General features: G+C 44.5%; 1 protein-coding gene across 1 annotated transcript in view; it reads right to left on the reverse strand.

Moving 5' to 3' along the window:
- Positions 1–17,325, reverse strand: part of TOX3 (TOX high mobility group box family member 3) — a 104,949-nt gene extending 87,624 nt beyond the window's left edge. Inside the window, exon 1 of the mRNA XM_060085135.1 lies at positions 17,239–17,325. Within this exon, the coding sequence (XP_059941118.1) occupies positions 17,239–17,325 (87 nt within the window). The remainder of the gene's footprint in view (positions 1–17,238) is intronic.
- Between the last annotated feature and the right edge of the window lie 7,789 nt (positions 17,326–25,114).

The following is a 25,114-nucleotide window of genomic DNA, read 5'->3' on the forward strand; positions in this document are numbered from 1 at the left end:
ATATCCTAGAATAATAACGATGATAATATGTAATATTAATGAAGTGCTTAGTATATAGAGAGTTACAGTCAATATTTACAACAACCCTTCATTATAGATGCTACCATTATTCTCTACAAAGTAAGCTTATTTATTGCACACAATGATCCCACATAGCAGCTGGGTTTATAAGGCTCTAAAATGTTAGTGCTACGGGGCAGGATTTTCTCTGTTTCGTTCACCAGCGTCTATCCACCACCCAGCAGAGTAGAATCCCCATTTTAGAGATGCGGACACTGAAAGACTCAGGAGCAAGCTGGAGATCACAGAGCCCATACGTGGTGGGAAGTGGCTCAAATCTGGTCTCTGCCCGCACACCCTGCCAGCCTGCCAACTACTCGATATTTGGAGTCATTAAAATCCATTAGAACTCTTGGGCCAACCTTAGATAAACAACCTAAGGAGGAATGAGTCAGGCTGCTTTCCAAAGTTACCAAAATAAAGTTTTCCACTTTTCAGGAAGCTGATTAAACAAAACAGTGGCCCCAAGACAATGGTAAAGTACATCTGCATTGCCATGAGTCACTTTAAAGCAATCTAAGTGGGTGGCTGGTTTTATGAGAGGTTAACTGCTTCTCTTAATTTGGGCAGGGCTCACGTGGCATCAGGAAGGCTTCCCTGAGCCAAGACAGCAGGGCTTTCTCAAAGATCAAATGCCCTGGATGTGCGCAGAAACGCTTTCCAACCCCTAGGGAGCCTATTCGTGGATCCTAGGATGCATGTGTGGACCAGTCTCCACTTGACAACTGGTCCAATGGACCCCCAATGCTGGGGTAATCTTAGCAGTCTTCAGGTAAAATTAAAACTACATCTACTCAATTAAGATAGATGCTAATGATGGCAGGATGTGAACATTTAGGAATTAGTACTTTTTGAATGATAAGAGAGCTCAAACACTGATTTGAAGGCTTAGGGACTATCCCAATTTCCCTGTTTTCATCATTTCAGTAGATTCCCTAACTCTGGGGGAAATATCCTAAAGGAGATGAACTCTGGCCAAGCGCTATAAATTGAGAGTTATACTCATCCTTATAAAAAGACCAAAAGGGGAAGGGATACATTTGTTTTTTAGTTTTACAATATTGACACAACCAGTAGACTTTAATTTCCTAAGTGGAAATTTCTCTTGTAGAAAGATACTCAAAGTATTCTTGACACTATGCAAACATGCTCATTGTAACTTAGAAGTATTTTAAGTATTTATTCATAAGCTGCTTTTCTCCACAAAAGAATTGGGTGACTTTTAAAAGTACAATTGATTCTAAAGAGAGAGGTAATATTTCTAAGAATCAAGGCAAAAAAAAATTAAGAAACTAATAAAGCCAAGATGACTAGCACTCAGGAATGCACATCCTACTCATATGGATAGTTACTAAATAAGTTTCATGCTGGACTCCAAGCTTCTTGACAGCTAATGCAAAGAAATGAGAATAACAAGATTAATAATACCCATTAGATAAAACTAAGTGGTGTTTTTCCAGCTCTTCCTGATACAGTAACCTAAAAAGATCCTCTGGTAAGTCATCCTAAAAAAAAGACACTATGAATATGTAATGGACTATAGTTAAACAGAACCCAAAAAAAGGGATGTTCATGAAACTATTACTCATAATTCCGCTCAATGCGAAGTCCTAGGAGTATGTAATCAATACCTGAGAGAGACCCAGTGAAGGCAACTGTGGAGTGGGGTGTACAACAGTGTGTCATCCTAAGCATTCAGCTCTCAGGCTGGCAGAAGCCTCACATTAAGTTAGGTTATCTGGATGAATGGATGCACTGCATCTTCTTCAGGCCATTCTCCATAAATATATCATTTCTTAAAACAGTTTTTAATAGGGACTGAGCACCAGATTTAAGGGACTTCCCTGGTGGTGCAGTGGTTAAGAATCTGCCTGCCAATGCAGGGGACACGGGTTCGACCCCTGGTCCGGGAGGATCCCACAGGCCACGTAGCAACTAAGCCCATGCACCACAACTACTGAGCCTGAGCTCTAGAGATCGGGAGCCACAACTACTGAGCCTGTGCACTATAACTACTGAAGCCTACGTGACCAGAGCCCATGCTCCCTAACAAGAGAAGCCACCGGAATGAGAAGCCTGCGCACCACAACAAAGAGTAGCCCCTGCTCGGCGCAACTAGAGAAAAGCCCGTGCGCAGCAACAAAGACCCAACACAGCCATAAATAAATAAATAAATAAATTTTTTTTTTAAAGAAAGGACCATCATTTCTGATAAGAAACTAAAGGACAAGAATTCTGCATCAACCATCAAGTATGATGGCCAAACATCATCAGAAAAAAATTTTCCAGAAAGTTAAATTCTCATATATGGGTTATGCTACGCTGGGAAATTTTAGTAGTCAAGCAATGATGAGGCATTGTCTATTGTCCAAAAGTTATCTGTTAACTTAGGGTTGAACTGGCCTCTTTAAAAAAAAATATATATATACCCTTTTCTTTTTCCTCTCCACATCTGGACACTGTTTTTTGTCTCTCTTTCTAGATAAGAATCTTCTCAATCACTCTCAACTATTGTCACTCTTCTTGTCTTCCTTTGTCACTCTTCTTACTTTTTGTATTAGTCTATCAGAATTCTTTTACCTGACTTGGTTTTCCTTCAGTTGGTTTCTGCCCTGAACTTCCACAAGTTTCACCCTAATAAACACACAGGCTCAAGAATCATAGGGAAGCGGGATGGATGCCAACTACAACCTGCCATCTTGCACCTGCTCGAGTGCCAGTGTTTTCAAAGTGTCTAGCCATGAAGAGATGTTCAGATGATCAAAATGGTATACAGTGTTTCCTAGGAATCTAGGATTAAGACAAGCCATAAAAAAAGGGAATGTGTAGTATAAAATTTAGCCCACTGTCAGTTAAAAACCTGTTCAGCCAAAGCCAGAATTGGAAACAGTATTTGAAACATTATTAATGCAGACAGAGCAAGGCTATTATGCCACCAAGAAAGTTATTTACTGTGAACAACTGGGCTTTGAGGGCAAGCAAAAAGAGCTATTTCAAATTAATATTTTCAAAACAACTGATATGTCTAAGCAATGCATGAAAATATTAAGACAGGCAATCCTACTTTGTGGTGCTGATCTATAACCACTGAAATGACCCTGAGCAGAACTCTAATGTTTAATAAAATTCAACAATCTTTTTTCTAAGGAATTTTGTTTTTGCTTAATGTGGTTAACTTTGATACTAGATATGGAGGGTTTTCAATGTCAAGTTGAGGACAAAGCAATTTATCTTGTAGGCCAATACTCCCATATCTATTATGCACACTGGATTAATTTAATTGATATATACATAAATTTTTTAAATTTTAATCGTTTTGCATTTATTGTATGGGTAATTTTTACATGTTGCCAGCAATACAAGGTTCCCTTATGCAATAGTGATATAAGTTAAAAAGTGAGTCAGTGTAAAAAAATTTTTAACAAATAATACTGGTGGTATGTAGATACGGCCAAAAGGAGGTGGCAAGGCTGAGAAAGCATTGGTATAAACAAAGACGAGCCACTGGAAGTGCTTTTAGAAGGAGAATGATGCTTAGACTAATATCCTTTTGAGGATCAAACCGAAGTGGAGTGCAGATTTGATTGCAGGTGGGAGAAATTTAGAAAATACAGAGAGTCAGGGAGGAGCTTGTGGCTATGGCAGAGGCCTTGGCTAGGACACTGGCAGTGGAAAGAAAGAAGACAGACGCAAAAGAGGTCATGAGAAGAAAAATGAAGACGGCATGAAGAGTTATTGCCTTAAGGGAATGAAAGGGGCCAAGTAATCACAATTAATTTTTTGTATCTGAAAATGATGAGGGCATTGAGAGAAGTGGTGAAAACTTGAAGGGGAGCTCTGGGGCAGAGGGATGCAGGTTGCCATATGGCTTATGTTTGATTTAAACTGATGGCAGGCTGGGAAGTGGTGATATCCTATAGAGAGCTGCCATATAGGGATAAGAAATGTAGATCAAGCCAGAGATGAAGATTTGAGGCCTTGGGGAAGACTGCAAAAGAGGTCCCAGTTCTTCCACCTCCCTGTATCCATGCCCCTTTGTCATGTGATTTTGCAGCAGCTCCTTTCAAGAAATGGAATCTACCTCCTCTCCCCCTGAATCTGGCTTTGAGCAGTAGAACGTGGTAGAAGGAACAGAATTTCTGAGCCTGAGCTCAAGGGCTCTCTGCACTTCTCAGAATGCTACTACCATGCAGGCACTTGTGTATATCTTGGCACGCTGGAGGGGAGAGACTACACGTATGTGCAGGAGAAGCAAGGGGCCCCAGTGGACAGTCAGCCAACCTCCAGAAACAAAGCCTCATAGCCAACCTGCCACTGCCCACAAACACATTAGAGAATCCAGCCAAGATGAGAATAACTGCCCCACTGGGCCCAGACTAAACTACTGACTTGCAGAATCACAAGCAAAACATGTTTTCTGTTTTAAGCCACAAGGTTTACTTTGTTACACAGCAATAGATAGCCGATACAAACAACATCAGAGAGGGAACAGCTAAAGGCAGAAAGCAAGATCCACATACAAAGTGAAAATAATACAGGGGCAAAAGAGCAAGAAGCCAAGCTTTGGGAGGACATTCCCACTGCCTGCGAAGAGGAGGGAAAGCCTCAGACAAGACAACAGAGCAGGAGCACCCAAATATGTCAATACAATATTTGGGAATCAGAGACATGGGAGATCACAGGAGACAGGATAGTCATCAGAAAAGCATAGCCCCAGGGCTTAGAGCAGGATCTAGCTTAAGTAGGTACTCCACATTCTTGCATGAATGAATGAAGTTTGATCTGGCAAGGCAGAGCTCATGGGAGAAGAGGAAAAAGGTAGTGTCAGTAATGCAAGGAGGAACAGAAGCAGACTGCAGGGTGTTGAGGTGGGCCTGAGTGGGAAAGACATGGAAGCCCAGGGAGAGATTTCTTGTTTGCGCCATTGTTCAGAGAGATGTTACAAAGGGGGTCCACAGAGTCAGATACAAGAGTCGATGTGGACGGTCCTTTCTCTAGGCCTCACAGCTACCAGCATAGCCAGGACCAACAGCAACAGCATCACCTGGGAATGGGTTAGCGATGCCAACCCTCTGGCCCACCCAGACCCGTTGATCTGCATTTTATCCTGACCCCCAGCTGACCTGCATGCATAGCCCTCGCAGAAGCACTGCTCTGCGAGGTCCAGAGACAAGGAAGAAAGAATGTTTAATTACATCTTGAGAAAGTCATTCTGTTTTGAACTCCTTTCAAGCCCCCAGATAAAATCAAAGCCAGAGTCTCAGTCTGGTGCTAACACATCTTCCACACCTCCCTAACACTTGCAAATCCCCCTTTTCAACAAACAGAGAGCAGAGCCTGAGGCCAGCAAGGTCTCCAGTGAGCTCTCCAGAATACTGTTTACTCCCCTGGTATTTATCTTTAGGATTTTCTTCTATGTCTGGGAAGTGATAGGGTTTTCCATTTGTGATGGTCTTCATTTCACATTAATTTATGTAAGGGAAAAAAGTGACTTAAACAAAACCATGACATGTACTATAATGTGGATAGAATGAGGAGACAGCCAAAGCTGTGACAAGTGAGGTGGCCCTCAACAAACTGAAGATTGGAAAATCTGTAGTGGAGGTCAGAGGACATCTGGGCACATTTGAAAGTAGAAAAAGGACGAAGACGGGAAAGATGGGAGCTGTCCGCAGAACCAACGTTCAACAATCAGAAAGGGAACGACGCTGTTGGGGGAATTTCTCCCCAGGAGTAGAAACTGCTCTCCTCTGGGTCTGGATAAAAGAGAGAAGTGGTTCCTACAGGAGTGGGGATGACACATGAGCAATTCCTAGCAGATAATATCAACGTTCCTCATGAAGTGAAAGATGAGAGTTCCCTCCTAAGAGTGAGGGGAGAGCTGGTCTGACTGCGACTTAAAAAGAGTGGAGAGGACTTGGACTCTCCGTTTGGAGAATGTCCAAGAGAATAAACAGATAAACAGAAGGACCCAAGTACACTCAGAGAGCTTTTGTTTTTAGTAAGGAAAACGGACACAGTGTTCAGTTACCCTAAAGTTGAGAAATGAGGCTGACCAAAGGCTGACAAGGCCTACACAGCAAAAGGAGAGGGGGCTGAGGAAGCTGCCCTGTCTTTGCAGGTGAGGTTGCATGGTCAAGGGTAAAAGAAAGGGGCCAGAGGGTTAAGTGAGGAGAAAGGGCGTAAAGAACTGCAGGTTTCTGGGGGAGAAGATTTGGTGAATGTGTGGATACGATGAGTCACAGGTAAGCTGGGTTTGATCAAAAAGGAAGCCCATCAGTTGAAAAGCAATCTAGTTTTTAAAAACGCAACTGAAGATTGACTCATGCGCAAAACTCTATTACCCAGAGTTAGGACTTGAGAAATGGCAGTGTAAAAATTCAAGAGGTATTTTGAAAAGAGAAATTTGGGCCTAAAATATAGGTAATCGATTAATATTAGGACATCGGATTTGCAGTTCCTACAAAGACACAGATCAGTCGTCGGGTATTTTAAGAATGCCCAAAGGGCTTCCCTGGTGGTGCAGTGGTTGAGAGTCCGCCTGCCGATGCAGGGGACACGGGTTCGTGCCCCGGTCTGGGAAGATCCCACATGCCGCGGAGCGGTGGGACCCGTGAGCCATGGCCACTGAGCCTGTGCGTCCGGAGCCTGTGCTCCGCAACGGGAGAGGCCACAACAGTGAGAGGCCCGTGTACCACAAAAAATAAAAGAAGAATGCCCAAAATAAAACCCCAAAGCTGAAGAAAGGATTGAAAAGATAGCACAGTGTATCTCTTTCACCAAAAGAGGACCCTCCAAGGAGCAAATAAAAGCGAAAATATTGAATGAAGTTTAGGAAAATACAATATTACAGTTTGTTCACAAAATCTCCAGCTTTGAAACACCCAGAAGGGTTCCTTGGACCTCACCCATCACTCACTCAAAGGCACTCACCCCTGCTTCTGCAGTAACTGAGTGTCCCCTGGGCACGTGGCCAGCCAAAACCTGGCAGTCACAGGTGTGGCCATGTGTCTCAGGTCTGGCCAGTGAGAAATAAGCAAGTGTCCTGTGGCAGCCTCTGGAGACCTCCCTTGACCACATTTCCTTCCTGCCGGTTGGACCACGATGATGACTGGTACTCTACCTTGGACCATAAGGACAAGGGTCATATGAAAGTTAGAGACAGCTTGGGTCCCAGATGTCTATGAAGCCCGCATAACAGCCCAGAACTACTTACCTCTGGTCTTCATTAGGGACAAGAGAAAATCTATCTCATTTAAGCCACTGCTTCTCAAGTGGTTTGGGGGGGGGTGTTACTGTTTGTTTGGTTTTGTTGTTGTTTTGTTTTGTTTTTATTTGGCCGCACTGCACAGCTTGTGGGATTTCAGTTCCCCAACGAGGGATGGAACCCGGACCCTCGGCAGTGAGAGTGCAGAGCCCTAACCACTGACCACCAGGGAATTCCCTCAAGTTTTTTTTTTCTGTTACTTGCAGGTGAACCCTAACTAACAGGCCCTTCTTTGCCTGCATTGAAGTTTCCCCTTCCTTGACCATTTCTGGAACACTTTCACCAAACCAACCATTGGTTTCTGCCTAGAACATCTCCCTATGTACACATATTCACACACACACACACACACACACACACACACATGAATTTCATGAACACTCACGTATGCACACCTGCTCTCCTACCAAACTAGAGGTCTCTTGAAGGCAGACCACATCTAATCTCAGCCCCTCACAAGAAGTGCATTCCTAATAAATGCTTGGTAAATAACAATGATGACATTTGCATTAAATAAGCACAGGCTATATCTGGTTTCCACAAAGAATAAGAAACATGGACAACTCAAATCCTCAAAATCGTCAAAATTGTCAAGCTTCACTTCATTTAGCAGTTTAAATGGACTTTTTTTTTTTATTACCTCACGCCCACTTCCCTTTGCTGGGACATCAGCATTTTGCTCTCCCTCTGAGGATCCATTGCTCCCGGCTCTTGGCCTATGTGGTTTCCATGGGGCTGCCAGTATGTGCCCCTGATCCTGAGATGGGTATGTAATGTTGGGCCTGGGCATGTCTGTCCAATGAGACTCAGTGCAGAGGAGGTACAGAAACAAGCAGGGAAGATAATCTCCCCTTCTTGGGGAAGCTGAGCTGTGCAGGTGTGACTTGGAGTTGATACTGAACATCTTCCCACCACCCAAGTATAACCTGACTGAGAAAGAAGCTGAATAGATGAAAACAGAACTAATATAAAGGAATCTTGACAGCATCCCTTTGTAACACCTGGATCCAGCTATGCCTGAAGCAAAACTTACAACCCCTTTTCTATTTAACTCATTTTGAGGACTTTTCCCCACTTGGGGTCCAAAGAATTTTTACTTATACAACAGTTTAACCACTTCTCCATTAAACATTGTTAGAATTTTTTGAGTGAGCCAAATAATGAGTTGAGTTTCTCCCTTGAGACAGGCATAAAGGAGTAGCAAAACAGATCTACTAGTGCACTCTATGAGTACTCAACAGTTCTAAATTTAACTCATCCTTTTTTCGAGAAAAACCAACTTCCAACCAAACATACATATTTCATAAAAGTGTTCTGGCCAGGTCAGCATTTGAGACTTCTCCTTCCTATACCTAGAAGATTTTTAAAAGAAAGTGGAAAAATTTTGTTATTCTGTAGCACACCGAAATCCCCTGCTCATTACAAATTAGCTATAGAAATTGCTGGAAAAAATCTCACATTATAGTACAGTTACACTGCATCAATTTAAAATATTTTGAAAACTCACTTCCATTACAATATTTAATATAATTCTTCTATATAAATAATTTATAGTCAGTGTAGAAAAGAACACATTAAACTCGCAAGATATGGAATAGAAGGGCCCACCTTAAAATCTATCTCCTCCAGAAGAACGAATCTATATCATTCAAACATGTATTTAGAGTGAAATCCAAACACTTCTTGATATTGGCCAATTTCTTTAACTTATGGATTATCAAGACATGACAAGTATTCTTTTATAAACAAAGTAAAATTACATTAAGATTAAAGATAGAATGCTAGTCATACAAGAAGGGCCATTTTCCAATGGCTAATGTGCTTTATACAAGAGTGGAACATATCTAAAAGAACATGGCCTCCCAAAGGAAGGGATTAGGATACGAGCCTAGGAAACAAAGAAAATAAAATGACCTATGACAAAGAGAGAAGATAAAACCTGTCAGAAACTCATGCAGACCTTGAATAAAAGTGTCTACTCCTTTCATTTTAATAGGGTTTTTTTTAAAAGAGTGCTGAATCCACCTTTAAAATACACTGAATTTATAAGCATACTTAGCAGAAATCCTGTCCTTCCTTATTAACCACACTCAAAACAGATTCCCAAGATACTTATGACATCATGAACATGTCACAAAATCCAGTTTGAAGTTGCATCTCTTACACAAAGAAAAACACATGAAATGTTTTAATTCATAAATGGCTGACGTGGTTGTAAAGTATGGTATTGCAAATGTTGCATTATTACCACTTGATGATAGCCATTTAAGACTGTTTCTTTCCAAATAACTGTTAAGCTAGAAAAGATATATCATCACACACACACACACACACACACACACACACACACACACACTCCTTTTTTATACCATCCTTGTCATGGTACAGTAAGATTTCCAAATTTTCTGAGTTTCATGTGTTACGTCCTAAAATACTGCCTCCCTAACTGGGAAGCTGGATTACCAAACACTGCACCAGCCAACCCTCAAGACCAAGGATGCGTCCTTGTCATCCCGTCTCCTTACTCTTAGAGAAGTCACTTCTGTTTCCAGCGCTTTATCACTTACAGGAAGCCCCCGACTTTGGTTCTCCAGCCCTGAGCTCTCTGAGTTCCAAGGCACGGGTAGGTTCCAAAGCACCTACTTGACATCTCTGTGGGAATGTTCCACCCAAATATCCCATATCAGTGTTATCTTTCCTCCAACCCCAGCTTCTCCCCGGCCCCTCTGCTTCTGTTCGAAGTCCTAACATTCATTCAGGTCCCCAATTCAAACACCCTGAGTCGTCTCCGCTTCCCTTTTCTCCTTCCTAAGCTACAGAGATGCTCTGTTCAGTGCCCTCCTCTCCTTCACGTCCATATTCACATCTCCTTAGTTCAAATCCTTCTCGCACCTTTATCTCGACTGGCTAGTGGCATCCTTCCTGGTCCCCCCTGTCTGCCACCTCCTGTCGGGCCCCATGCTATTCTAGTCAAAAAGTCAGATTCATCTTCACAAAATTCAACCCCTACCACATGCTAGCCCACTCAAAGTTCTTCAAACGTGCTCAGCAGCAGACACGGGTGTCCTTCCAACAGCCTCCTTCCTTGCTAACAGAGCGTAACATCAATTATGCTCATGTGACAAGTGTCCAGCCTCAGGGGATGACATGGGATTGGTCTATGCTGATCAGAGCAGTCCCCTTCTTCTTTGCCAATGACTGTCCTAGGGTGGGCATGTGATCCATTTCTGAACAGTGAGACGAAAGAGTCTAATGGAACTGTTTCCAAGAAAGCTATTCTTTCTTAATAAGAGATGTGTAGAAAGAGAAAGTGCTCCTTTACTACCACTCCCACCCACACCACTGCCCTGCTTCTCATTTCGCATGCTATCGTGTGAGGATGTGACGCCTAGAGCTACAGCAGCCAACCTGTGACCACGAGGAGAATGTTGAAATTCCAAGGATGGCGGAATAAAGAGAAAAGTAAAGGGGGTCCTTGAAGACATGATTGAACCATCCGAAACAGCCTGAAATGGCCTACCTAAAGACTTACTAGTAAACAAATGTCCTTAGGGTTTATGCGCTGTTTGTTGTTCATTCTGTTACCTGCAGCCCAAAGCATTCTAGCTGATAAACTTACAAAGAACAAACTACTTCCCTTACCACTGAAGGCCCTCTGTGCCACGCTACTCACAGTATGACATCATCACCTGAGAGCCCCACCCTAGGCCTATGATTCAGAAACTCTAGAGGTAAAGTACAATGGTCTGTGTTGCAAAAAGCACTCTGGATATTACTCGTGTATGCTAAAGTTTGAGGAGCACAGCTCTATAATATGATCACAAATTACTCTTTTCCATTTCATCTACTATCCTACATACCGCAAGGAACACTGGGTCTGTATTTCTCCGATGACAGTGACCTCATTTCACTAGGTCTGAGCATCATTTGATGCTCGCTTAATTTCATCTCTTTCTTATCAAAGTTTTCAAACTCGAAGCCTCCTGGGACCTGAGAGGTATACAGAAGGCTAAGTATGAGGAGGAGGGAGTGGAGGGGACCACGGTGAACTGCAGAGTACACAGCCATCTGAATCAGGGCAACTGGCAGATGATGCCACGCCAGGGTACAGGTCCAGTATTTATGATGAAAGGAAAACTGGAAGATTTTTAGAAACAGGCAACTAATTTATTTTTTTAAATACTGGTGCAAAGTAAACAAAACAAGTCCTCAAGTGGATTCAGTGTCTCCCTGACAGTCTGTGACCTGGAGTAGACAGTTCTTGAAATAACTACACATACTTTGAATGCTGTGGCCACGTACAACCACTGACTTCACCTGAAATGACTAAAATTAACATTCTTTGGCTAACTGTACATTAGGCTTCACTGAGCACAGGGTTCTCATCAATATTCCACTGGTTGACGCGGCAAAATGGGGAGTTTCTGGACCTCAAGTTTGTGTCAGCAGGACTGCTTTATCCAGTAGTCACCATAGACTGGACATCTAGAACTATAAGCTTCTCAGGAGCCTACAGAAATGTTTAAAATTAGAAAAAAGTAATTGGCCACACAGCACAGAAGCAAGCGTGCGTGCATGCATGCACACACGTTACAAAATTAAAACTAATAGATGCTCAATTAAATGCCTGCAAAATACAAACATAAGCCACCTAATCAACATCAACTCAGATATGGTATCATGTCATATTGTATTAAATGCAGGATGTAGGGGGGAGCCCAAATCAATAGGGCTTAGGAATTGCCAAGGGCCTCAAAAGGCCCTGAGTGCCAACCAGGAACCAACCATTCTGTCCTAGGTCTTGTCTTCTTTATAGCAATCACAAACTTCGTACCCACTTTTACTGCCCCTGGACATTGTTCACTTCAGGATCCTCAGCCTAAAACAAAGTTTCCAACCATAGCTGCGTGTTGGAATCACCTGGGGAGCTTTTAAACACACTGCTGCCTGGATCCCATCCCCAGAGATTCTTACTGAACTAGTCTGGGGTAAGGCTGAGCTTGAGTATCTTCTACAAGCCTCCTCCTACCCGACCATGGCTGAAGCCAGGGCTGAGACCCCACTGTTCTAGAAGCATTTCCAGAAACATTCTCTGAGATAGTCATCTTTCCAGTTAGGCCATCTTGATTTTCTTTCTACTGCCTTGGCTTGGAACATAGGAAGATCACGGTACCATCAGTGGACTGATCATCTAGAACAGGGGTTGGCAACATTTTTCTATAAATAATAAATGTTTTAGGCTTTGCAAGCCATGCAGTCTCTGTCACAATGACTCAACTCCGCCACTGTGGCATGAAAGCAGCCCCAGACAAGATGTAAACAAATGAGTGGGGCTGTGTTCCAATAAAAGTTTATTTATGGACACAAAAGTCAATTTCATGTAGTTTTCACAGTCATGAAATATTATTCTTCTTTCGAATTCTTTCAACAGTTTAAAAACGCAAAAACCAACCTAACTTGCAGACCATGACCTGTGGGCTGCAGTCTGCCAGCTCCTGACCTAGAATGACTATTCCATTGGCTTGAGACCATAAAACTAACGAATGATAGAATCCAAATTATTAGATTAGAACTACACTGAAAGTGGTTAAATTATACCTCCTCCATTCACTCAACTGAATTATCCACATAGTCGAACACTGTAGTAGAACTGCCCACATAGTTGAACGTAAACTAGAAATGATTTGTTTAAAAATGATTTTTGAATCCTCATCTGCGTATGAGTTTGTTAAGACAAAAGTTGCAAAGGAGCAGTACACAGGCATGCTTTGAGGGTCCCACATAATGATTTCAAGTATTTGTTAATTTGCAGTCAATACTTAAAATTCAGGATATTTCCCATAAAAACCCAGATTATCATTTTCTTGAAAAAAAAGAATTGCAGAATGTGGAGATACTGGGTCAAATGTTGGCATGGCAATAATCTACTAATGCTGAGCAAGGCTCCCCCTTTAAATGGGGCACGTTCTCCACTTGACCACAACCTCTAGCTTCATGAAGGTTAACTGGCTGTCCCTACAGACAGAGTTTATGACCCTTGCTCTAAGGTCCCTAGAAGAAACTTTCATTTCTTTCACAATGTGGTTTCCACATCTTGGTTAAACACCTGACATGGAAATCTCTCAATCTGCTCTCAAAATTCAACACCCCCATACTCCAGACCCTAGAAATAAAATCATGAGTTCTCATGCTAGTGCAAGATATCAACTTAAGGAGAGTTTCAATCAAATCCCGCTTCCCTCTCAATATCTTCTCAACTTGAACCATGGTCTCCGATAAGGTAGACCAATGACAAACCACCCTTCAGGTCCTCTTATTCAAGCTAGCCAAGGTAGAGGCCCATGAGGTGGAGGGAAAGTGCTCACATCAGAACATCTTAATTAAGCAGAGTGATCAATAACACATATAATAATTAGAAAGCAATGTTTGGGACAGATGGAGTTTCAACAGCATAGGACTATTCTACATAGGGTAAGAAGTCAATAGCCGTATTTTGAAAGGGGGTGGGGAAGCCCTAAGAATATGCAGAAAAGCTAGTAACTAGAGTTCAGTCCAAACTCATTATTAACCCAATGCGTGATTTTGCCTGGCTTACACCCACATTAAATGTAACAGTGTATTTGGTGGGGGGGGCGGGGCGGTGAGGAGAGCAGACTTCTGACCACTACATGCGGACTGATATGTTGCATATTATCTTCTTACTGGTGAAGACAAATTGAACCCAGGGAAAGAGAAGTTCCAGATATATAGACAATGGGTCACTAATTCACTTGAATAACATAAGGCTTTTTAAAAAAAAAAAAAAAGATATAGGTGTTAGTTTAATTTGTTAGCTGCATCAGAAAAAGAAATGTTCAAACAGTAGATTTTCCACTTGAAATTAAAATGGAAATTAGCCCTGAGGAAATAGGGATGACTTTAAGTTTATACATCAGTGGCTGGTTCATGAATTATTAACTGATTTTAATGATCCTGGCTATATTTTATTTGAAGTTATTCTCCTACTTGCAGTGACTTTTGAACCCTCAAAACTCTTTCATCCATTCTCCACAGACAGAGTACACACTTTCATGAGCGCTGACATTTAAAAAGGATCCATATACTCACAGAATGTGAAGATAATACACATGCATATAAGTTATACAAAGGACTCGGGTCATTTGTTAAAGAGAGAAATGAATGAAACCCTATTATTCACGGTTTGTAAATAAATTTAACGATAAGCGCTAACTTTTCCCTTGTTAAGCCTGGAGCGGAGGGTTCTGTATTTCTTCTAAAGTTTCCCAGATGGTCGTTAAAACAAGAAAGGGCAGAAACAGACTTTCTTTGAAAGCCATCACTTCCCATCCGGAAAGATAACGCACATGATCAAAAGTTAAGTCTTAAAAGATTAATGATTACAGGTGTTTTCAAATAAGATACATGCATGTCTTTGTACGCTGGTTTTTACATTTTCAATATAAATCTATTGAATAACGTCACTTCAGACACACAAGTTAGCTATGAAATGAAATGCTATAAACCTTTAACTAGCACTTGCTGTTTTATACCCATGAAGTTAATACTTCTTCTTCTACTGCATTCTCCCCATAAGGAAAAATTATGGGGAGTAAGGTTGGGTTTTTCACTTCTGAAATTAAGAGTAGGAAAATACAGTATCGTGGCTCAATTTAAAGATTATTGTATTTTTATCTGCAAGGAATGAAGTGCAAACACCCCTTAAAATAAGTACAATCTGATTTCTACCAATATTAAGCACTAACTTTCATAAGTTGGGTACACAGAGCACTTAAGACGACAGATTGCTGAATAACTAAGAAACCGAGTTATTTCAGGCGAATCGCTGCATTAGGAAAATATGACAGCAATCCAACTTGCAGCCTCACTCCTGAAACTGAACAAGCATCTCAATAAATATTGTCTGTTTTTAAGCTTTCTAGACGCTCCCAGAAGTAAATGTTCTGAGTTTAAATTGACTCGAAATAGCCTTTCTCAAAAAATAAAAAGAGACACACACAAAACACCCACAATTTCCTCTGGTCCCTTGAAGTACCCTTGGGATCCTAGTGAACAGAGAGATTTGCCACGCATTGCAGTGACTGGATTAGTACAAAAGGTTTCTATTTTGGTGTCATTCGAGTGTTGCTGATCTTAAATCAGAGAAAGAAGTAGTTACATTAGGCAAGGTAATGGCTTCCAAAAATAAGAGCATGCCCAGCTATACAAGGCTTGAATACACAAGGCTAAGTTGTAAGGAGATAAATAATACCCCACTGGAACAATTAGGTGGATTCTCAGAAACACTACATACTTAATTAGGCTGCCTAAGTCCCTAACTGAGCATACATGGGAGACTTTTGAAAGCATTTAATAACTTGAGTAAATCCAAAATCAGAGGGCCGAAACTAAACCTGAACTCTGGCTACAGGGATAGGCCTTTTCTTGCTTCTCTTTCAATGCTTAATGTATCACTCTAGGAATTTTGAGAGCATGAACGCCCACCATCACCAAAGGGTTAAAACACACGGAATGATGTCCCTTCCTTCTATACTTGTTGGGAGGCCCCTGCGTGCCAGGCGCAGAGCTGGGTGATGATGACACAGGGGAGAGGGGTGAGGAAGAGAGACCCTAATGATGTTTCAGAAACTTCAGCACTGGAGTTGGGAACGGAGTGTAAACAAACAGAAAGGAACACGAGCCTCCATCAGCCACGGGGCACAGCAAACTGTTCCTCACTCTTAGATACAAATCCTCCTCTTCCTGCTATGTATTCATTAGTTTTGTATAGCACCTTTCTTTCTGCAGGCTCCTTATTTCCTCCTCTGTTATCCAAGCAATCATAAACAAACTGCGATTTGAAAGAAAAAGGAGGGGAGGAGGGAGGGGCAGGGGGGAAGGAAAAAGAAAAACCACATTCAAAAGGCACAGGCCAGCCAGAGCATAGCTCTTTCTCTGAATATCGCCCTCGGGGTGATGTTTCCTCTAAAGCTTGGCCTTGGGGGCTTCGGGAAAGGATAGAGAACGGGAGTCCGCGCTGCGCTGGCCCAAGGGCCGCGGTTCTCGCACCGACTCGCCGCTCCGAGCTGCGGCCAGCTTGCCCTTCTGAGATCCACCTTTGGCCACCTGAAACGCTGGGTCCTCGAAGTTGGAACAGGGGGAGGTGAAGGAGGTGGGGTGACCCAGGGCGTGGTGTGGACGTCTCCAATCCTGATCTCCCCGAAATGCCAAACTTACCCCTCCCCCAAAAATGAAAGATAAGAAGCCACTAGTGCTAACCAGGGAGGGGCGGGCACCTCCATTGCACGGTCCAGAGCGCCCTAGCGAGAGGGCAGCAAAGGCCACCTGCGGGGGTCCCACCACTTCGCGGCTCCCCTCTTCCCCAATCCAGGGCACGCTCAAAAGTTAGTTCCTTTCCTTCGCTAAGCGGCCCTGGGTCCAGCTCTCGGGGGCGTGGGGGAGGTGAGATGGGCTGGGAGGGGGTCGGCGAAGTCATCAGACCACGAGATGGGGGACTCCTGCGTTGCCCTCTTCCTCCCCAAACTGAGGGGGACTGCGATCGTGCTTACTAATAACAACAACAAAGAATCACACGCGAGTCCCCCCTTGCAGTTCTTGGGCTGCTCTTCCCTTCTTTGGGGCAGCCAAAGAGCGTCGGCCGGGTGAGGGGGGGAGAGACAGTGGGAGGAGAGGCGGAGGGGAGAGGGGAGCGCCGGCTGAGGGACAAAAAGGGGGGTGGGAAGGGGGCAGAAAGAGTAGAGCGGGAGAGTTGGACAGAAACGAAGGCGCAAAGGGAAGGGAGCGGAGAGGGGAGAGAAAAGTGCAGCAGGCGGAGATCTGGAGCGCGGGGCGCGCCCGGGATGGGGAGGTGGCCCCCGACCCGCCGCCCCCCGGCCCTGGCCCGGCCCGGTCACCTTGCTGTAGCCGTAGTACCCCAGGCACTGCGCGAAGTCCAGGCCGGCGGGGTCCCCGGCCGCCGCGGGGTAGAATCTCACATCCATGCCGGAGCCGGGCCCGGGGCCGGGGGCCGGGACTGGGGCTCGCCGGGACCGGTGTCCGCCTCCTCGAAGCCGCTAGATCCACCGTCGGGGGCGCCCGGCCGGGGTTGTCCGGGGGGCGGCGCGCGGGACTTGGGCCTGAGGGGCGCCGCCACCGGGAGCCAGAGGAGCCCGGGAGCCGCGGCCGCCGCACACAAAGGCGCGGCCACGCGAGCCGCGGGAGAGCGGGAGGCGGCCCGGGGGACGCGCCCCGCCGGGGCACCAAGGCAGCGCTGCGCACCGGCCGGGCGCCCGGGGCGCGGGGCGCGGCGCGGGGGCCCGGGGCGGCGCGGCGAGTTCAGGTGCGCGGGGCGAGGCTGGGACGACGACGGCGGCGGCGGCGGCGGCTGGCCCCGCTCCTCCTCCTCCTCCCCGGGCGGACTGAGGAGAGGAGCAGCGGAGACAAGGGGCCCGGCCCCTCCCCTCCTTCTCCCCCTCCTGCCTCCCTCCGCCGCCGGTCCCCTCCCCGCGCCGCCGCCGCTCCGCCCCTCCCACCGCGGGCAGCTGGCGCGCCGCCCGCCCCGCCGGTGCGCTCTCGGCCCGGCCCGCCTCCGGGCGCGCGGCCCCCGCCCCGCCGGCCCCTGCCCCGCGCGGCCCCTCGCGTCTCACCCCGCGCCTCGCGCAGCCCTCGACCGCCCCGTCGCCCGCGCCGCGGCCTCCCCCTCTCCGGGGCCCCTCTTCTTCCCACCGCGCCCCCCTTCCCGCTCCGGTCCTCTTTGTCCCCGCTGCCTCGGAGCGCTCCTCGCTCCCCTCCTTCCCTCGGCCGCTTCGGCCAGTCCCGTGCCCGGTGAGGACCCCCGCCCCCTGTCGGACCCCCGCTGCCCTGGGCCCCCGGCTCCTGCCAGCAGCATCCACGCGCCGTCCGCTCCCTTCCCACCACTCCTCTTTCCCTCGGTTTCCACTCCTTGTCCCCATTCCTTCCTCGTGGGTCCCCCGATCCCTCTACCCCACTCCGCCTTCCCCCACGAGTGTCCCCTTCTTGGAGGCACCTAACCCAGCAGATAATCTGCACGATTGCCTCCGAAGAGTCGGGAGCTGTGAGCCCCGTGTACACCTGTGGTGTTTTCCAGGAGGGGTATGGGGCCCTGACCTTTCACAGGTAGGCAGACTTGAAGCTCCCCGGGTTAAGCCTCATGTCGCTTCTCTTCGTATTTTCTTTGCTCTTGTTTGTATTCGAAAGGCATTTGAGTAACTGGATCTAGGCGGATCACTCACCGCTCTCTGAGAGAAAATGTCCCTATTTTCCTAAAAGGTTCTGGGTGATTAACTTCTTCACAGGGCACTCACCCCCCCCCCCCCCCCCCTTGATTTCTTTCTCTTTCTTTAAGCTACATCTTTCCCCCCCACCCCTTGCTTTGGGTTCATCTGACAGTTTGGCCCTCAGCCTTGGCGAAGGGAAGGGATTTGCTACAAGATGAGAGCGTTAAGGAGAGGCTGTGGGATTTGCCCCCCTCCCCAGTATGGTTGTCTAGTAACCACTTTAACAGGAAGGGAGAAATTTACAAATATTTTAGCTGACACTCACTCACACTTTTCGTCCCTGATCACACTTTGCTGGCCCACGGCCTGAAGTTTTTCAGACAAGCATCACAGGACTTTCTCTTCATTTCGTCTGTTCTCCAAAATAGGCACCCTGGCTTGGTGACACCTTGTGTATGTACCTTTGCCCAATATTATCTTTCTGGAACCAAGCAGGAAAAATAAACTTCAATTAGGCGAAAGTTTGTGTATTTGCCCTTCTCTTAGCAGAGTCGGGCGTTTGGAGACTGCGTGAGAGAGCGGTGTGTATTCAGAAAAGGAACAACTGCTTACGTTGTCGCTGGGTTGACTCCAATCCACCCCCCCTCCTGAAAAAGCTTTGGTCTCCTCTCCCGAGTCTCCATTTAACGTTGACAACCCAGCGGCGCTCCCTAATGGCCCAGCGGGTTGCACAAATTGGCAGTGAGCTGAGATATTATCAGGACAACACCCCATTGAGCAGGTTCTTGAAACGCAGAAGTGGAGGCCCTTTCTCCGGGCCACTGGGCGCCTGTGGCCTTTCCACCAATCAGAGCTGGAGGTTGCAGTGGCCACCTGTTGTCTCGCAAGAGTACATCTTTTAAGTTTCACTATTAGTATTTAACAATGGCGTAGAGTGCAGCATCTGGCCACAGGCGAGGAGCAGCCTGCTGATCTGAGGTACCAAAGAAGAAATTATATATTTTTTCCAGATAGTTGTTAAAAGGAGCCCCCAAAAGGCTGGGAAGCGGAGTTTTTCTTTGCACACTCACATTCCTCACCTCCTGCTCATTCTGTCGTGCATCTGGAGCAATCTGAGCTTGATTACAGAGGATGAAGCAAAGTATAATCAAAGTTACATAGAGACTGAACCTGAAGTTGTAATCAGACCTCGAGGATCAGGAATACAAATATTCGCACTGGAAACCCCACTAGCTGCGAGACGGGGAACTGCATGTGGGCGCCTGCGTGGCATTGAACGTTGAGCTGTGGAGACTAGAAACTGAGGGGACAACCTTCTCCCAGGAGGCTCCCAGGAGGCTGAAATGCCCGGTGCCAGGGATACCACTTCCCGGCCATTGTTGTGGGAAAGGCTTGCTCTTAAAATCCCCCTCCCTGTCACAATGCAAATGTGTTGGGGAAGGAAACAATATTCGGTCAGTCAATATTTTAAGATGATGATGATTTAGGAAGTAATGTAAGCGAAAGTTCTGAGTGTAGATCTTGATTAAGGAGAGAGGAAAAAAGAAACTGTGAGTCTGAAGATACATATGTTGAGGCACTTCAAAGGAAAAAAATCACTAGAACAGAAACAGTCATTTGGGAAGGCTGCATACCGACCACGTGATTTTGCCCACAGTCGGTCTCCGTGCACTCAACAGCTACTTCTTACATGCTTCCTCTGTGCTGGACACTGTTTTAGGCACTTGTGAATGATAAAGAGGAGCCCAAAGTGACACACATGGAAGCCCTCAAAGGAGAATTGGATCCATCACACTCCTTCACACACACACACACACACACACACACACACACACACACACACACACATTCACCCGCATGCATGTACACATGCCCTGTCCCATCCAGGTACCTGGAGATCCCGTCATGACATGGCTACTGCTGCTATGGGGAGAAACAATCTGACAAGCAAATTTGCATCATGGTATTTGTAAAAGAAAGCTCCAGGGAGGGGGCCAGACACGCTGCTCAAGAGCCCAAGCAGGATCACTGCTGTATCCCAAGAACCTTGGACCACGCTTGGTACTTAGGTGGTTTGCAATAAATAAATATTCATTTAAGGAAGGAAAGTGAGAAGGAAGAAAGGGGGTGGGGGGAGGGAGAGAGAGGGAGAGAAGAAAGACATGTTTTTGTAGTGGAATATCCCTCCCAGGGAACCCGGTCAAGGTAAGATTTGAAAAGAGTGAACCCAACACTTCTGATTTGGAGAAGAACAAACTACCTGAGGGTTGGGAGAAGAGAGCCTTTTGCACTCTGCTGTTTCAGACCTTTTGTATACATTAAAACTAGAATTATATGTTGTTTCATTTAGAGCTGTTCTGATTAACCATTGCATTCAGAATGCCCCCCAAGTTTAAGGGTGCCAGTGGATTTGAAGCCCATCCATTAAAAACTTTAGAATGATGCTTTTAAAAATTTAATGCAATTGTAACTGTCATGCTATTTGTCATCGTAAGGGTGTCACCTTTTTCAGGCTGTCAGCGTTTTGTTTCTGAAATGCCACAGACAAAGGCTTCCTTTGTACTATGTTAGCCTTGAATTTCAAGAAACCTCCAAGAACATATCTTAAATATGCTTTGAATTTATGCTGCACGGTGCTAACGGTCATTGATTTAGAAGAGGGCAGTACAAGAATCAGTTTTGAACCCAAAATACAACTTCTGGGCATAAGAAAATTCCTGTAGGGTTTTTATATGGTTTGGGTCAAAAACGTCAGTCTTATTAGCTTGATGTTTGTAACTGGATAGTTGGTGTCATCCAAGAATCTCTGAGAAATTGGCGGGGGGGGGGGGGAAATACACAAACTTTACATAATAGGAACACCATTTTTACATCTTGACAGAACTCAAAAACTTTATTTCTCTACTTTATCTGGCTCCAAATTAAGCAAGAAAGTGCCCATGAGGACTGCATTAAACTTGCTGAGTTTTATAACTAAAGATCTGAGACTCCCACTTTCAGGGATCTATGAACAGTAATTTAACCTGTGTTCTGCTTCCTCAGTTGAGATGAGGATTGTATTAAACATTACATACAGTTTAATTTTCTTGAGTTTTGGTCATGAAAAGTTCTATCCAAATATTATAATCCTTGTTTGCAATATGTAATGCAGCCAAATTAACAGCAGCTCCAAATGGAAATTAACAGGGCCAGAGCTACTCAAGTTTCTTTTCTTTTCCCATAATAACAGCTAATGTATTATATTTGTAAAATGTCTTATTCTTGGTTTTATATCTGAATTTGGCTTCATAGCATTTCTATCTAGCATGGATTCTTAGTGTCTGTATAACTCATCTCCATGAAATTTAAGAGAGTTTCATGCCGAGAATCAACACTTCACGTTCATAGTCTAAATCACATGCAGATAAAATCAAGTCAAGACCTACCAAGGCTCTCACAATAGTGAATGTACACATGGTATAGAGGAAGCATTCTGACCTTGGGGCCCTCATTACACGTCTCCAGCGCAGGCTTGAAAACTAATCACCAGGAGAGAGTTTCACACAGGAATTATAGTGTGAAAATAATCCCCAAGCACTGTCATTGTTAGTTTCAGTTTTCAGTGAATCCAAACTTTTCTGGTCTGGAAATGTGAATTATTTTGATAGTTTTACTTAGGTCAAGAAATACAGACACATGAGCAAATGGGAAAAGAAATAAGCAAACTTTTCATTCATGGTAATAAATATATTGTTATGTATATGAGGTTGTTTCTCGTATTACAACCAATTTTGGCCATATTGGTTTCTGTGCTACCAGGCACAAGAAGAGCTCTAGAAAACAAATCATTTTCCCAGCTGAGTATGACTTTAACTAAGATTAGATACACCCATAGGTTCTGACAGATATATAGTAATTATAGAATGGTAACCCCCAAAACCTTAGTAACAAAAAAAAGTACTGAGCTGAGAATTCGTTCCCGAAAATGTAGCAAGTATTTGCTTGTGACCTAAGTAGCTCTTCAATAAAGCTATTTTAAAAACCAATACACTCCACACAATCAGGAGGTGTGCAATTTTCAGTGTGTTTACACCCTGCCTTAAAAAAATATATCCTGTGTTCACAGAAATCCTAAACTGTTGCCCTGCCTGTTTTCTGAAATGTATTCTATTTCTTCTAAAGTGAAAGAATGACCTCTTTTGCAGGAACAATTTTCAGAGACAGCGTGTTTATCGAATGGTTTCTCTGCTTTCATAAAAACAATTTATTTTCACTGAACTCTTCAAGATAAGCATCAAAGCCAGGAAGAATGTACAATGAAGTTTATAATTACACTCCAGAAACAAATACTGGGTAGTTTTTATTTTGCTCCAGTGAAAAAGGTTTTTTTTTTCCCCCAAAGAGACAAAGGTAGTGATGGGGGAGGAGGTTTATGCAGGAGTGGAAATCAGGAAGCTCAGAGGATTTCCAGCAAGAGGGGCCCTGCAGTGTCGCCCACAAAGCCCACTGTCTGAACAATGAAAGCTGAGGACCCAGAACTGTCTTAGCGATGGGTGGGGGTCAGTACATTTTTTAATTCTTCACCAAAGGACAGCTATTGGGGCCTTAAGGAGAGAAAAATCATTAGACAGATACTAATTAACTCCTTCCATGACAGATCTATATACCATTGTACATAAATATCTCCCATAGTTGGAGCCTCTGATGACATCTTTTCTTTGATAAGCACCCATGTTTCTAGGTTTAATTTATAGGGCATGTTTTTTTGTTTGTTTTTTTTTGCAGTACGTGGGCCTCTCACTGTTGTGGCCTCTCCCATTGTGGAGCACAGGCTCCAGATGCGCAGGCTCAGCAGCCATGGCTCACGGGTCCAGCCGCTCCGCGGCATGTGGGATCTTCCCGGACCGGGACACGAACCCATGTCCCCTGCATTGGCAGACGGACTCTCAACCACTGCGCCACCAGGGAAGCCCAGGGCATGTTATTTTTAATAACTATAGAGCAATAAAATTGTAAAAAAAAAAAAAAACAGAGAAAAGAACTGAGTCTAATAAAGATTCTGTTTCTTACGAATTGGGAAACCATTGCATTTTGATCACAGAACAGCCAAGGACTAGCAGCAAAATAACCTCCCCTAATTTACATAGATCTGTGCGTGCCAAACAGACGAGTGTTTGCTTTTCAAGTAATAGTGCAGGTGCGTATCCTGCAGTAACGAAATCTCTAACTCATCAAACTGTTTCACCAGAGTGGGACATGCCCTCTTTTCTGGAACTGTTTCAAGCTTTCTCCCCAGCATTCCAGCCACCTGTTTATGGAGTTCATCCTGGGGAGTAGATGCATGGAGTTAGAAACAAGAAAATGAAAATAAATGACCTTGTTTGTTATTTATAACAAAGAAACTCAGCAAAATTAATGCCCTGGAGCTTGACCTCTTGACCTGGGAGAAAGAGCCACCTCATGGCTTTGTGGCCAGTGAACAATAGTCCGGCAGCTCCCATTGTCCAGCTAGCCTGACTTTTGGATGGTCATGAAAGCCATATATCCAAAATATTAAATGTTTTACAAGTTAGATTACAGGATTTGCGTTTTTTTTTTAAACATGTTTAAAGAAGCGAAGTTAGTTAGCAAAAGAGCTTTTCTGTTTAAGGTGAGCAGGTAAAATCATTTTGTTTTATCTACTCAGTGTGTCCTGTGTCAACAACATGTTGAAGAAAAGGAAAATATTAAAAATTTCGAACCAGACTCTGAGAATTGAAGAATGGTTACGTATATAATAGAAATCAAATAGAAAGATGGGCTTGGCAAGTGGTTCAGGGAAAACATCATGTTTCCTCCTTTTATGACTATCAGTGGGAAAGGAGAATGTAACTTCCTTCTGTTACATAAATGCAGTGTGGATGGTGTCCCCTAGAGTTGTTCAGTGAAATAGCACCGCCTTTCCCTTCTTCCACTTACCTCAACCCACACCCCAGAAACCCAGGGCAGGCAGGAAATGAAGGCTCTTCAGAACTGATGCCTGCTTGAAACATCTTGAAGTAGAATCTCTAGTAAAAATGACACCTTCCTACCTCGTGTAGCTGGTCCTAAGGCTGGCCTCTGCCACCACCTACTGCCTTCCTTCCTGCTTTTGGTTCCTTCCCTCGTTCACCTACAACACATCTCATGAGTGTCTTGGATTCTTCTAGACCTTAAGTCACAAAATCCAAATTTAATTTTTCCCCTCATATTGCTTATTTATTGCTCTATCTGTCCAGTGCTACTATGCCTTTAACTGTTTTATTTTTCCCCAGGAGCAAATAGCTGGGTTTTTTTTTAAGGATTCTCTACTGTTCCTCAAATATCTTTTTCACTATAAAATGAAGCCAGTTTCACAAGCTACACAGATCACCATGCAGACACTACCCCAAGTATTATAGGCTATCCCTCCTCACCCATTTTTCTTCTTTGACCCCAAGGGGTGGTTCAGCACCTTTCACTGGGGATGCTGCCTTCATAAATCCAGAGAGAGCCCTACAATCCCTTTTTGTTTTCTCACATACCCACAAAGCAACAACAAAATTATAGCCATAAA

Source organism: Mesoplodon densirostris, chromosome 19, assembly GCF_025265405.1.
Source record: "Mesoplodon densirostris isolate mMesDen1 chromosome 19, mMesDen1 primary haplotype, whole genome shotgun sequence".
Taxonomy (NCBI): Eukaryota; Metazoa; Chordata; class Mammalia; order Artiodactyla; family Ziphiidae; genus Mesoplodon; species Mesoplodon densirostris.